This window comes from Apus apus, chromosome 17 (genome assembly GCF_020740795.1).
Source record: "Apus apus isolate bApuApu2 chromosome 17, bApuApu2.pri.cur, whole genome shotgun sequence".
Taxonomy (NCBI): Eukaryota; Metazoa; Chordata; class Aves; order Apodiformes; family Apodidae; genus Apus; species Apus apus.
The window spans coordinates 2,237,846-2,252,365 of record NC_067298.1 but is presented as its reverse complement, the minus strand read 5'-3'; the positions used below and the strand labels follow the sequence as shown (position 1 = coordinate 2,252,365).

At 53.1% G+C, this 14,520-nt stretch overlaps 1 protein-coding gene across 1 annotated transcript; it reads right to left on the bottom strand.

Annotated features, from left to right (window-relative positions):
• Positions 1 to 3,587: 3,587 nt before the first annotated feature.
• On the bottom strand, positions 3,588 to 4,506 carry MFSD6L (major facilitator superfamily domain containing 6 like; the record flags this gene model as incomplete). Its single annotated transcript, XM_051635223.1, is given in 5 exon segments — positions 3,588 to 3,820; positions 3,823 to 3,903; positions 3,906 to 4,195; positions 4,197 to 4,404; positions 4,407 to 4,506. Coding segments are annotated over 5 exon segments (912 nt in total), but the record flags the coding sequence as incomplete, so codon positions are not given.
• Between the last annotated feature and the right edge of the window lie 10,014 nt (positions 4,507 to 14,520).

The following is a 14,520-nucleotide window of genomic DNA, read 5'->3' as shown; positions in this document are numbered from 1 at the left end:
ATTTTTCCGAATATTCACCTTGAACCTCCTATGCTCCAATTTGATCCCATTACCCCTTTTCCTATCACTGGTCAACACTGAGAAAAGCCCAGCTCCATCTCCCTGACACTCACCCCTTACATATTTGTAAACATTGATGAGGTCATAACCCCACAGCTCTCAAAAACACCCCTCTCCTCTTGTGAAATTGCAGCTAAATGGACTTACCTTAAAAGGACCACATCTACAATTTTGGGCAGTGACTCATTACACAAATACAAAACCACTGTGTGAATTCCTCTGGGCAGATTTTACTACAGTCCACAAAGAAACATGCTGTGGTAGTTTGCTGTATTATAGACATCTCTGGAGAACACTGAAAGGGCCTTACTGTGCTGATCAGGTCCACAAGAAAAATGAACATTTACAGATCAGTGCCCAGTGAGTTTTCCCTCATTGCACAGTATGGAAAGTGCCATGCTATTAAGTCAATTGCAGATGTGAGGTGCACACAGAGAGGAGTTGAAGGAAGCATTTGCAATATGCCATCATCAAATAACTGCCAGAAAGACAGAATCTGCAATTTTAGCTCCCTTATAACTTGGGAACCAAATTTTAAAAAGCTAGATAAGGTGTCTGATGCAACGAGTTCCTCAGATTCCAGTCCAGCTGCATCAGCTCTGCACCGAAACTACCTGCAGGGCCTGGAAGCTGTTTCACAAGAAGCAAAGAAGCCCTTGTCATTTTTTGGCTAATGAGGTCTCATCTAATACAACTGATTTACTTGGATCCTTTGAAACTCCTCACAAAGTACACATACATTGAATAATGTGAAATTCAAATTCTGTGAGCTACAAAGATCGTCACTGTCTGGAACTTGCTCCTCAGCACTAGCTGTGGTTGACCTCCTGAGCTCAATTAAATCAAATTGTATTCAGAGAAGAATGACACACCTCAACTTAGACCCTGGGCTGACATCAAGGGCAAAAAAAAAAAAATAGTCTTTCTACATATGAGCTTCTGCAACTTGTTTAAAGTTCACCACAAAGTAGGTAAACAGTAAAATCTTACATGATTTGATGATCACTTCTAACCTTACAATTGCTGTTTAAGAATAAGCATGTAAGGAAACAGAAAGCTCTTCATCATATTTTTTTGGCAAGCAGTTGCAAAGTAATGCAAAAATAACTGCTGATAGGGTTGGAAACACATCATGAGAATCTGTCTTCCCCAGAGGCAGTGTGGTTCTTCTCAGTTACATCTTATTCCCAGTGGCATTAAATGCCTCAGCACGTCCTTATTTTTGCAAGGACAACACAGCCAACACAGAGCAAAGTCTCACACAGAACAATTTTAAGTCCACCTCCTGCATTACCCGTTTGGCTTGCAGGGTCTGTGACCAGCAGAGAAGAAACTGAGTCACTGAAGCTGTAGAGCTCACGTACAGAAACTGTACAAATTGCAGTGGAAAATGATTTAACCAAATGGGGGCAATTCCTTCAGCAAACGAGCCCTGCCACTTCCACTTCCATAGTGGCTCATCATTCAGAATGTATTTCAAACTGTGTGACTATGATTCTCCCCTGAATCAGCACCAAACATGTTGGATTCATAACTTTAAAAAGTACAAATTCTTAGGACACTGAGGTTAAGCCAGACTTTAAATCCTGTCAGTTCCCAGTGGCCATGCTGAGCAGATCTAAACATCCATGGCCAAAGTGGCCCTGGAGGGGAGAGCCCAGGGGTCACAGCACAGCTCTGCCAGGCAGCCTGACCACCCCCCACCACGCTGGACACAAGGCACAAGGTTTCTCTTTGCAAAACTGCAATCACAGGAGCTGATTTTTGTGCTGAAGCAGATGAAAAGAGCCTGTGTAACCCCTTCAATTGGCTTCAGCTGAGGGCAGTCACTTCCAGCTAAAGAAGCAACCATGTTTTAAACCGTTCCAGCGATTTCTGCAGCGCTCATCTCACCAAGGCACCAGGGCTCCATGATGTGCTGCCTGCAGTCATGTCACTCGAGTCTGCAGTCGGGCAGTCAGTTCACAAGTAATTAAAGAGCTCCTGAGGTATTACCTGATAATAAGGCTGGGATAAATTCTGGACAATAAAACTGTTCTCAACTTGAGTTTGAATTCCTGAGAGAAGGCAACATCTTAATAAAAAGTTCCAGCTATTCTTGGCACAAGGACAAGTCTATCTATAGAGTCATTCTAGTATGGAGTGGTGATTTGTGCCAGGAAAAAAGAGAGCTAATTGCCCTGAAAGCACATGATGTACAAATCATCTGGAATTGATGTGTACAGAGACAGGGATCCTCTCCAGTGGCATTGCCTTTCCTTCTCTCCAACCACTTCCTCCAGAATGTCCAGAACGCCCAGGGTGACAGACTGCAATGCCACTTAGACATTACATCTTAAATATGCTTTTAAATATTCTGCTTTTTGCAGCTGTCTCATGGCTTGTAAAACATTAAGGTAGTGTTATAAAAATCCATCCACCTGCAAAGGAATGATGCCATCACTTGCCCAAGGAAGTACCTAATAAACTGGCAGCAGCTTTTGATGGCAGCTGACAGGACTGCAGGGCTCAGAGCTCCTTCCCCAGCCCCGAGTAAAGAACTTGTAATGAGATCACACCACCAATGTATCATTCACAAGCAAGGGGTGTTGAAATCTGTGTGCTTTTGAGGTTAAGGCAAGGCAGAGAAGGCAGCTTGACAACCCTTCTGGACTTGGCAGGCCCTGCTCAGAACACAGATTTCGTTTGAAACAGGAAAAGTGAGAAGAGGGCTGCCCTCAGGCCAAACTGACCCAGGGAGCATCACCAGCTTCAACCAGATAGCTCAGCCAGGGACACGTTTCTTGGGGATGAATGCTGCCTGAGGTCTGTTCCCAACCCACAGAATGTGCTCAGCTCAGGAGGGAAGGCTGCTTCCTGGTCACCCTGAAGCTGGGTGCCACCCTAGGTAAACCAGCACAAGGAAGTCTGCGGGCTGCTCTGCTGAGTCTGGACAGCCAGCAGGCACTGACTGCCAGCAGACACCCCAGGCTTCTTCCAGCAGATGCAGAAGCACACTCAAACCCCAAAACATGAGAAGACAGGCAGTCTGTAGCAAAACCTGATTTTACAGATCACAGCAGAGCAAATGAACCATTTCTTTACTCACATCCCCTGTGCAGCAAAAGGAGTACGCACACAAACCACCTTGAAAAAGTCCCATGTGCTGCTGGCACAGCAATATTCTTCACTCAATTGTGTCAACATACAGGTCACAGCTTTCACTCACAGCTCCCACAGCATCAGCTCTGGGGGGTTCCATTCAAGTTTGCTTTTTCACCTAAAAACTTAGCAAAATTCATTTTAGCAAATGTATCCGTGAAGTATCTTGTCATGATTTTGGGAGCAAAAATCATGATGTTAAAAAGGAAAAATTACTACAGGAGCACTGTAAATTATGGAAATAAAATGATTCATACCATTTTAAAGATAAAAATCTGGCCTGTCAGATACATACTGTGTAGATTTAGCACTTGAGAATAAATGGTCATTTCTGTGTGGCATCATCACACCACATCACCAGCCCACTCCCCACATTCAAGTACAGATTATTTGATCCCATGCTGTTGTGTCCAGTTCCTATTAAAGCTTTCATCCTTCACAGCTTTTACCAGCCAGTCCTTCTCATTCTCCTCATCAGAGATACTCATGTCACTGGAATCATCAGCCAGGAGATGAGAATAATTAATTTTTTTCTGCCGTGGCAATTTAGATTGGACAACGAGGAAGAAGAGGAGCCACAGCACCAGGCACAGGCAGCACTCCTGGTACAGAACTGCACAACAAATCCTCCTGCAGAGCTGCCCAAGCTTGTTTCTCCACTATAGCAGAGGGCCTGGAGAAGACAGTGCAGGGACCTCTCCATGGAGTGGCTATGTCATCCACTGTCACCTTCACCATGCACCACAAAGCACCCTCACTGAGGGCAGATAACCCCTGGATGAGGAGAACTGACCAGGCAGCCCCCAGGAAGGAGTAGCACAGAAGCTGTCCTGCCTGGGGGCTCAGACTGGCTGCAGCAATTTTACCGCTGGAGAAAGGCCTCAGCAACTTCCCTTTGAAGAAATAAAGCAAAACCTCAGCAGGGAGAGCAACGGCCACAGAGAGCCCCACGCTCAGCTCACGGCTGCCTCGGGCCTGCCTCTGCCAGAAGAGGGTTGTGCAGGGCAGAGCCGGCGGCGCCGCTGAGGAAGACGGTGCTGGAGCACAGGATGGCGCGGCCGTCGCCCCACGGGAGGGCCAGGGCTGTGCAGGTGGTGTTAACACGCTGCGTTCCCTCAGGAAGGCGGGTGGGAAGAAAGACAGTGACACAGAGTGAGAGCGTCGTCAGGAGAGCGTAGCCCTAGGAATGGAGAGCGAGGCGGGGATCACGGCAACGCTGCAGGCACCTGCAGGTGCACCCAGGGAGCTCCAAACCCACAGCCTGCCGTGCCCGTCAGCTGCACCAAGGAAGTCGAGATACTCATAGAATCATAGAATCATAGAATCATAGAATCCCAGGGGTTGGAAGGGACCTGGAAAGATCACCCAGCCCAACCCCCCTGCCAGAGCAGGGTCACCCAGAGCACATCACACAGGAACGTGTCCAGGGGGGTTGGAATGTCTCCAGAGAAGGAGACTCCACAGCCTCTCTGGGCAGCCTGTCCCAGGGCTCTGTCACTCTCACAGGAAAGAAGTTCTTCCTGATATTCACATGGAACCTCCTGTGCTCCAGTTTGCACCCATTGCCCCTTGTCCTGTCACTGGACATCACTGAACAAAGCCTGGCTCTGTCCTCCTGACACTCACCCTTTACATATTTGTGAATACTGATGAGGTTGCCCCTCAGTCTCCTCTTCTCCAAGCTCCAGAGACCCAGCTCCCTCAGCCTTTCCTCATCAGGGAGATGTTCCACTCCCTCCATCATCTCTGTGTCTCTGCCCTGGACTCTTTCCAGCAGTTCCCTGTCCTTCCTGAACTGAGGGGCCCAGAACTGGACACAACATTCCAGATGTGGCCTCACCAAGGCAGAAGAGAGGGGCAGGAGAACCTCCCTTGACCTACTAACCACCCCCTTTCTAACCCACCCCAGGATCCATTGGCCTTCTTGGCCACAAGGGCACATTGCTGGTCATGGTCATCCTCCTGCCCACCAGGACCCCCAGGTCTCTTTCTCCTACCCTGCTCTCCAGCAGCTCAGCCCCCAACCTGTACTGGTACCTGGGGCTGTTCTTCCCCAGATGCAAGACTCTGCACTTGCCCTTGTGGAATTTCATCAAGTGTCTCCCTGCCCAACTCTCCAGCCAGTCCAGGTCTCCCTGAATGGCAGCACAGCCCTCTGGTGTGTCACCCACTCCTCCCAGTTTAGTGTCATCCTGGGGATGAAGCTGGAGGGTGTTGGGAGATGCTGGGCAGGGATCCAGGCTTTGCACGGCCTGTGAAACCTGAGTGCAACGCCCAGCATTAATGTATGAGCTCATAGATGAGATGTAAAGCTTTCTCTCCAGATTGACATTTCTTTTTGATCCTTACAGTTATTTCTTCTTCTGTTTAGGCTGGAGGGAATGAGCTTTGCAGACAGAGGGTAATACCAGGGCCCAGGCCACCGTGGGATAGGACACGGATGCCCGTGGCTGTGCAATGTCCATGGTTCCCAGCTCTTCCCCTCATGCTGTCCCTCACCAGGCAGTTCATGGCGAGCATCCTGACCCCTTGCAAGAAGGAGCAGAGCGGCTCTGCTGCCTCCCACACACACACACAAAGAAGGGACATGGGGATTTTTTCCCTGAAGTGCTGGCAGGAATGGTCAGCTTGGTTCAGGTCCTAAAAGGAGACGTTTGCTGCAGCGTTTCCCCATGGGTGGGGGGGAAAGCTCAGCTTCTCAGTTCAGAGCCAGGATGGATTTTGGGAACCAAAACTTTTAGTGCTGGTGACAAAGCAGAGAGGAAACACTTTCTCTTTTTCATGTAAAATCTCACCAGCTCCAAAGTGTTCCCACACAAGGCAACCACTAGCAAGTGGATGCTGCCCAGCCCTCTCCCCTGCAAATAACCCTGCTGCTTTCAGCCCCGTGGGGACATGCTGACCTGCCTCAGCAGCAGAGAGGATTGCTGCAGTGGGGTAAGGAACCAACCTGGCGCTGGGTTTGGTTTGAGATGCTTTGCTCGGGTGTTAAGAGTTCCCTCCGTCCTTCCCCGTCACTTTCAGGGCCGGCCTGTCTGCAGCATCCCTCCCCTGCCTGCTGGCAGCTACCCGGCCTATCTGGGCAGCCACATCAGCCCCCCTCTTTTCACAGGCTGCTGTGATCCAGCCCCTTATCTCCCTGGCAGAAGCCAGCCAGACTGGCTCAGGGCTGGTTCGTGGTCCTGCTTCACTGCAGCACTCTGCAGCCAGCTGTTCTGCGTGCCCTGTCCCGTGGGCGTGCAGACAGCATTCCCAGGGACTGTTTCAGTGGCCGTGGTGGTGACACTGAAATCCCACCGAGCTGTTTTCAGCCCCTGGGGTTGCCCAGAGAACACACACCCAGGGCGCAGTGCAGCACAGAAACCAGCAGAGCCTCGGCTTTAATGAGCCAGAAGCAAGGCAGGGGGAGATGGCATTTTTCTTGCTGTAAAACACCTTTATGATGCAACTTTCCCCCGTGCTGTGCTGATCCCAGCAGTGTTTGAAGGTTGCACTCATCCAGCTTTGTCCTCTGAGCCCTGCAGGGCAGGGGCAGGCAGGACTGCCTGGATGCTGTGTCTGTGGAGGGCTCAGCGAGTTCAGCCAAGGATAGGGAAGAGCTGGCTGAGCAGAGAGCTTCTGCAATCACCCTGGTGGGATATGAAATGTGGATGGGGCCATGAACGCTGCTGTTAGAGCAAGTTTATTCCTGGCACCCTGCAGCTGTGCAGCTGGGGAGGTGGCACGATGAAGAAGCATTGATCCACTGTTAATGGTGGCCATGCAGGGCTGTCCCCCTCCTCCAGCAGTCCATGGGTTTTCATGTGGAGCTGGTAGGATTCCTTATTGCTGGGGTCATTCTGCCTCTGAAGGTTTTAATTTTGGTGCAGAACACTCCTTGGAAAAGAGGTGATTTTTATGAATTCAACATTTTTGAGAAAACAGAGGGGAATGCTGGGGGCTGGGCCTGGGGGTGCCCCAGCACTCAGCACTGGCACAGCTTGGCTGCCTCCTCCTGCAAAAGGAGATCTAAACACCTGGACAGTCTGAAAACTCTGGTGATGCAGGTCAGTGTATTTTTGGAGGCAGAAACCCAGGAAAAAGAAGACGTTCCTAGCACACCAGTCCACACTGGAGGCAGGGACCCCGTGGGGAAGCAGGGCAGGACTGTGAGGAATCCTTCTCCCTGAGGAGGAAGGGGCGGCAGGAACCACCAGCCTGTGCAGGGACTCAAACCCCATCCCCCTGTGCCTGGGGGGAAGGAGGGAGAGAAATGGGGAACAAAGGGGTTTGGGGGGAAGAAGGGAGGGCTGGGGTGGGGTGTGTGAGCCCTGCTCTGCTGTCTGTGTCCTGTGGGCACTGGAGCAGTGTGAGATTAAACTATTATTCCTGCTCTTGCCTGGGTAGGCAGCAGCAAAGCTGCTGGAGGTGAAGGGAGTTGGTATTTCCAGCGAAACCCACTCGAGGATGTTTTTTGTGGGTTACACAAGGGCAAAACCAGGGTGTCTCAGGCCGTGGGTTACACACCCGTACGTATGCTGGGTGTTCCTGCCCTGGGCCCTGCAAAGAGGAAAACCTTCTCCAGGGTTTCCAGGCCGATTCCTGCCAGGAAAAGGCTGGCAGCCCAGAGGAAATCAGGCACCCGTGAGCCACAGATCAGCCCATTCAGGTGAGGAAGCATTTGTTGTGGTTTCCCATTTTCTTCCAAAGCCATCCACCTCCAGAGTAAACAAATCTGGCAGCATTCCCCTCTGTTTTCTCAAAAAGGTTGAAATCATTTCCAGAACCATTTTTTTTTTCCCCTTTTAAAGTGCAGTGAACCTCTCCAGATGACAGCAATCAGCCATTCCCACACACCTGAATGAAATTTTTGGGGATGTTCTTCATCCTATGTAAGAGAGTCTTACTTACCAATGATGTAATGGGTTGTCAGGACTGTTGGTGTAGATTTCTGGAAGAGCAAACTAGGAGAGTTCTATTTTTCTGCAAAAAAAGGTCTTAGACTTGGGCAGTTACACCTGAGCAGCCAGGAAGCCACCTGCAAGCTCTTTTCCCTGTGACCCACAGTGTCTTGGCAGGCAGTTTCTCACTCCACATTTCGGCAACTAACCATTATTTGGTGAAATCTCTCTGGGATTCTAAATAAAGGGATCTTTATCTTCCTGTTTCTTCAGCAGACTAAGCCTGGCCTGACCAGGGAACACCCTTTGCAGAACCAGGTCATTGGATTATCACACGCCGTGCCCTCAGTCCCTGAGCAAAGCCAGCAGCTGCTGAGCTTGAAGTGACATGTGCATGGGTTTTCAAGGAAGACCCGTGGAAACCTCCCTGAGGAACAAGCTTGTTGGGATGATGTGGTGCTCCTCACAAGGACTGGCAACCACCAAGCTTGGTCGTTGAAAGAGAGGAGGTTTATTTGCAGGTGGTTTGTGTGTCCTATTGGTAGGAGAACTTGAAATAAACCAAAATCTAAACATATACAAATATGTCAATGGCATACTTGGTATTTGTATATATTGGTATTGTTGGTGTCTATACGTACCCATCTATAACACAAGTATCAGCATACTCTAAATGCATCATGAGCTGGTTTGTCCGAGGGAGCCTTCCTACATACCTAAAATCCGTGGTCACCTACACTTGACTCCTCCTCCTCTCTCCCCCAGTTCTAAACCAATGTGATCAATTTTCTTTCTTCCTGGAGCAGCTGCCAGTCTCCACCATTTTGCTCCTGCATCTCAGTTCCCCCAGAAGAGGACAAATTCCCCCCCAGCACAGGCTCCTATGTTCACTTTATGTCTTTTAAAATTAGGCTATATTCACATCTTTCAGCCTATCTCAAAAGATTTTCTCCTCAAAGTGTGAGAATAGCTTTTTCTCTGCTGTGCTCTGAAACACAAGGACTTCCAGAGCTGGAAAGACAGACGGCGCTTCCACCGCAGCAGATGAGCATCTTCCATCTTCCCGGGCAGCTTCCCTGGCTGAGCCTGGGTCTGAGGACAAGGAAGAGCTGGGAAAGATGGCAAAGGGAAAGGTATGTCTAGTTACCCAACTGGCTAAGTGCTCTTCTTGCTCTGCTCCAGCCCCCAGTGTCTCAGCCCCCTGACAAGGAAGCCACGCTGCTCTCCAGCTCTCAGAGCCCTTCCAGCTGTGCAAGCTGCCTCCAGTCCTGAGCAGCACACAGTGTCCATATCCAGAGCTGAGCATTTCAACTGAACCCAGCAAGGGTAGAAGGAGCAGGAATAAACCTTTTGAAAGGAAACACGTGCAAGAACTTGCTGTTGATTCTGCTGGTGGAGGTTAAGTCTCAGTCCTGCTGGCATGTTAAAGTTGTGCCAGCTTCTTTCATAGCTTCAGCTTTGAAAATGTTCAAGTCCATGGGTGCTAGAAATCAGTTCTGCCAAGGTGTCACACCTGGTTCAGTCACAAAAGATCAGAGAGGCCCCAGAGAGGGGCAAAACCCAAGAAACATGGCCCAGCAGGACAAGCTGTCTACTTCTGTAATGCTCAGCTAAGCTCTGGTTCCTCGAGAGGACCGGACCCGTCAGCAGAGCTGAAGTGCAGCCTCCTGCACTGAAGCAGGATGCTTCCCCTCCCCTAGTGCCTCCCCCAGGAAGCATTGCTGCACTCCAGGCAGCTCCTGCAAACAAATCTCTTCTCCAACAAAGCTGATGTGAAGCTCTGCTAGGGCTTCTCTGCACTCCACTAAGACCTTGCGAAGGACCAGACCTTTCCGCACACGAACATAACGTGCCCTTCGGGTCAGCAGCCATAACTGACTTAAAGGCGGCTGCTCCACAGGGCACTTCCAGCCCTCTCCTGCCCGCCTGCCCTGCCCGAGACCAGCAGCTCGGACGCCGGGAGGGAGGCAGGAGCTGACAGGCAGGGCAGCGGCGGGAGAGCCGCGGCCGTGGGGCAAACAGCGAGTCCTCCCGCTGACAGCAGCGGCGGGAAAAAAGCCCGCTCCTGATGGGCTGGGAAGCGCCAGGAACGAGAGACTGACCCCTCGGGAACACAGGAGACCCGTCCCGAGGCTGCGCGCTGCCCGCGCGCCTTTCGGGCGGACGCTGAGGCTGCGGCTGCTTCCCCGGGGGGGCTGGCGCGCTCCTTGGGGTGCCTGCCTCCCCGAGCTCCCTGCTCCTGTTCCTGGGGTGCCTGCCTGCCTGCTCGTCCCGGCTCGTCCCGGCTCTCCCGCGGCTCTTGGCAGCCCCGGCTCCCGCCCGCCCCGCGTTCCTCGCCTGCCTGCGGGGAGGCTTCTTCCCGCCACGCCTGGGTCCTAAGGCCGGGTTGCAGGGGATGTCATCTGCCCCAGATAGATAAATGCCTCGACCATCTCAGGAGTAAAGTAAGGGATTGTATTTGGGGTGCCATTCTCTCCCTCAGGTGTTCCTGCCTCACTCACCTGCACACAAACCGCGACCCTCGACGGGACCGGCGTCGGGCACATCCCTCCTTCCTCTTCCCGTGGGGCACATCCCTCCTTCCCCATCTCCTCTTCGATAATAATTAATCTGGGTGTGTAAAGGATAAGGTGTACCTATATATAAGTATCAGGGCATAGAAGTCTTTGGTATTCGGTGTTTTAAAGACATTTCACAGCTCCTATGTCTTTTGTTTACTCTCCTTGAGCCTCCTGCTCCAAAGTGTTTTATTTTTCCCCTCAAAAAACCAAGTGTTTGTAGATTCTAATTGGCTGCTGTTGTTAGAAGCATTAGTGAGCACCGGACAAGTGTCAGTGCCCAAGTTCCCTGCTCCTCTGCGAGAGGCCAGCGCTGCCTGCGGAGCTCTCGGCAGATCCCGGGAAGTTCAAATCACTCCAACAAGGAAATAGGTCGCAGATGGCGACAGACCTCGAGACCTTTCAGGCCGCTGAAGTGCTAGGAGTTTCCACTCGGTCTAGTTCAGCTCTTCAGAAAGTCAGATTTCCTCTTTTAGGTGCATTTCTGCGAACGTTAGTTGTGATGCAAAGGCTTCCCTGCAAAATGCCTTCTTGCCCTCTGATCAGACATCAACATTTTCAGCCCAAGAAACAAAACGACTCAGCGCTTTATTTATTTTAAGGGATTACTTGGTGTGCATGCACAACACTAGCTGATTTGAAGCACAGCTTGGCTGATTCTAGCTATTAGAAAATCTCAGCAAACTACTTCACGACCTGTTGGGCTACTCAGTCTCTTCCCATGCCCCTTCATCGTTCCTTAGCTCTTTCCCATCTCCAACACACAGCAGCACTGCACATGAAATGAGGTATGAAAACAGAGCGATGCAGCAAATTGCTTAACATTGTAGACAAGTTCCCCCTCCTGTGGATGCAGAACTACATGCAGTCACAGTGGGAGAGGCAATGAGTATTACTCGAGGTTAGAGATTAGCTGCTGTTTCTCCTGCAGAGCTGTCTAGAGACAGAAGTCCTATCACAATACTATTTAGCTGGTGCACACCTGAGGGCTGGGAAGCCCCACCAGAGGAAAAGGACATGCAGCCTGTCCTGTCCCTAAGCCTCACTGTCAGCAGCTCCTGCCCAGGAGCAGCCACCAAGCTGAGGTTTGCCAGGGAAAAGGCTCCTCCTTCCTCCCACAGCCTGCTCTGAGGGCTGACTGCAGGCAGAGCTGCTGGGGCTGTCTGGCGCTGTGTCCCCCCATCGCCCTGCAGACTTGCTGCAGGCACCTTCAGCAAATAGACACGTGGGGCTGGAGGCATTGGTCTGATGACTCTACAAGGTGGAGAACATCCCCAGGAGTGAGACAAGTCCTCCCTGTGGGAGGAAGCAGGGGAGCCCGGGGGGCTGGCCAGCAGTGTTGGGGCGTGGGGACAGCCTGGGGCACTTTGTCCTGCAGCCTCCCAGGGGAGCACGAGGTGCTGTTCAAGGAACCAGCTTGCAAACTGTGCCTGGAGATGTCTGCCATGGCCAGAGTGACCAGACAGGGCCCTGGGAAGACATGACTGAGGCCTCAGTGACTGGCACAAGACAAGAGACGGGGGGCAGAGCGGGCAGTGGTGCTGCGGGAAGGCCACAGGTGTGTGCTGGGGCCACAGCGCTGCTGGGGTGAGCGCCACGGGCTCGGCTGGCACCATCAGATGGACAGTGACAGCCCCAAGTGATGGGCTCAGCTGTCACCCAGCAGGCAGCTCACAGCAGCAGAGGTGAGCTGGCAAGGGAACCTCACCCTGGGGAGCTGGCAGGGTTTCCTTCTGGAGGGACCTGGGCATTTCTTGCCTCCCTCCCCAGGCTGGCCCACGACCATGGTGCCAGGCTGGGGTCAGTGCTGGTGTCGTGCCCGGGGAGTTGAGGTGCTGGATCCGGAGACTTGGTCCTGGTAGCAGTGGGCGGGATAAATGTCCTCCCTTTGTGGGACGACAGGGCTGTTTGAGGGGCTTTTTGGGTTGGCTGGTTTTGTTTTTTCTCCTTCCTGTCTGCAGCCCAAGGCTGGCTGGGCAGCTCCGACCTGCCAGGGGCTGGGACACACCGGGCTTGGAGGGAACTTCCCCGAGGTTCAGGGCTGCTAAAGCCCCCCGGGGGAGGCACTGGGGCTGTGGTGCACAGCACCCAGGGGATGGGTCTTGCCCAACAGCACCCAGGATTTGCAGCACCCCGGCCCTGCACGGGGCAGGAGAGCGGCTCTGCCTCGGGGAGGGAGCCTCAACCCTCTCCCTCTGGTTCTTGCAGGATCTGCCCTCTCACCTCCTTTCCCTTCCCATGCAGCCCTGGAAGGCAGGAGCCGTGGCACGGCTGAGGGGTGGCCCGACAACAGCGGGAAGGGCAGGAAGGGTCACTCGGCTGGCCTGGACAACAGCCCAACTGACCCCACGTGGCTGACGAAATTCTCCGTCAAGGACACCAACGTGGCCAGGCCCTGGTGGATCCCGGACCCCCTTGAGCGTCACAGGACCCCAGCTTTGCTGCCCCCTGCTCCCCCTGGCTGCTGACCTGGCGTGCATGGCCGTGCCCCACGCTCCCTGCCACCCCACCTCCTCTTCCACCCCGAGGGTGGTGCAGCACACCGTGCCCACGTGCCCTCAGCTGCCACAGGACGTGGATTACAAGACCCACCCACACCTCCAGCCACCGTACTCCTCCCTGGGCAGCACAGCGAGGGGCCCCGGGGGCAGGAGCAGGAGCAGGTCCTCCCAGAAGCCAACCAGGACACCCTGGGCAGTGCCAGTTGTCTGCCCAGCAGCACCAGTTGTCTGCCCAGCAGCACCAGTTGTCTTGACCACCAGGACCTTACGTCCTCCATGAAGGACCAGCTGCCTTCCATGCAGGGCCCAGGGTCCTTGATGCAGGACCAGTTGTCTGTGCACCAGGACCAGATGTCCTCCCTGCAGGACCAGCTGTCCTCCCTACAGCGCCCGGTGTCCTCCATGCAGGAACAGTTGTCTGCCCAGCAGGACCAGATGTCCTCCCTGCAGGACCAGATGTCCTCCCTACAGCGCCCGGTGTCCTCCATGCAGGGCCAGTTGTCTGTTCAAAAAGACCTGTTGTCTACACATCAGGAGCAGATGTCCTCCCTGCAAGACTAGCTGTCCTCCCTACAGGGCCCAGTGTCCCCCATGCAGCACCAGTTGTCTGCCCAGCAGCACCAGTTGTCTGCCCAGCAGCACCAGTTGTCTGCCCATCAGGACCAGTTGTCTGCCCAGCAGGACCAGTTGTCTTGACCACCAGGACCTTATGTCCTCCGTGAAGGACCAGCTGCCTTCCATGCAGGGCCCAGGGTCCTCGATGCAGGACCCGTTGTCTGAGCACCAGGACCAGCTGTCCTCCCTCCATGCAGGAGCAGTTGTCTGACCACTGGGACCCGATGTCCTCACTGCAGGGCCCAGTTTCTTCGAACCCCCAGCCCAGCCCTGCAGGGCTCGCCGGGCAGCCCCTCCCCAGCCCCGCTGCCCTGAGGAGAAGCGGCACAAAATGGCTTCTTTTCATAAAACAGAGGGGAATGCTGCCAGAGTTGTTTACTCTGGAGGTGGATGGCTTAGGAAGCAAATGGGAAACCACGACAAAGGCTTCCTCACCGGAACGGGCTGATCTGTGGCTCACGGGTGCCAAGTTCAAGCACAGCCCGTTTGATTCGCTGTTCCTCCTCCTTCACCCCCGAGTGAATATGAAATAAATCACTGCTGTTTCAGCTTAGAAGCCTGTTTTTTTTCAGGTACTTGACTGGGGAGTCCCTGAGCGCTCCCCGCCATCAGTCAGGCATTGTTCAGGAGGGCTGGACTGGACCCTGAGCATCCCCTGGGAAATCCCTGGATCCCACAGACCAGCCTAAACACCTGCACCCTCCCAAATCACAAACCTGGGCAGGACTCAGCCCCTGCCTGGACAAGTCTTGGGGAATTCTTGTC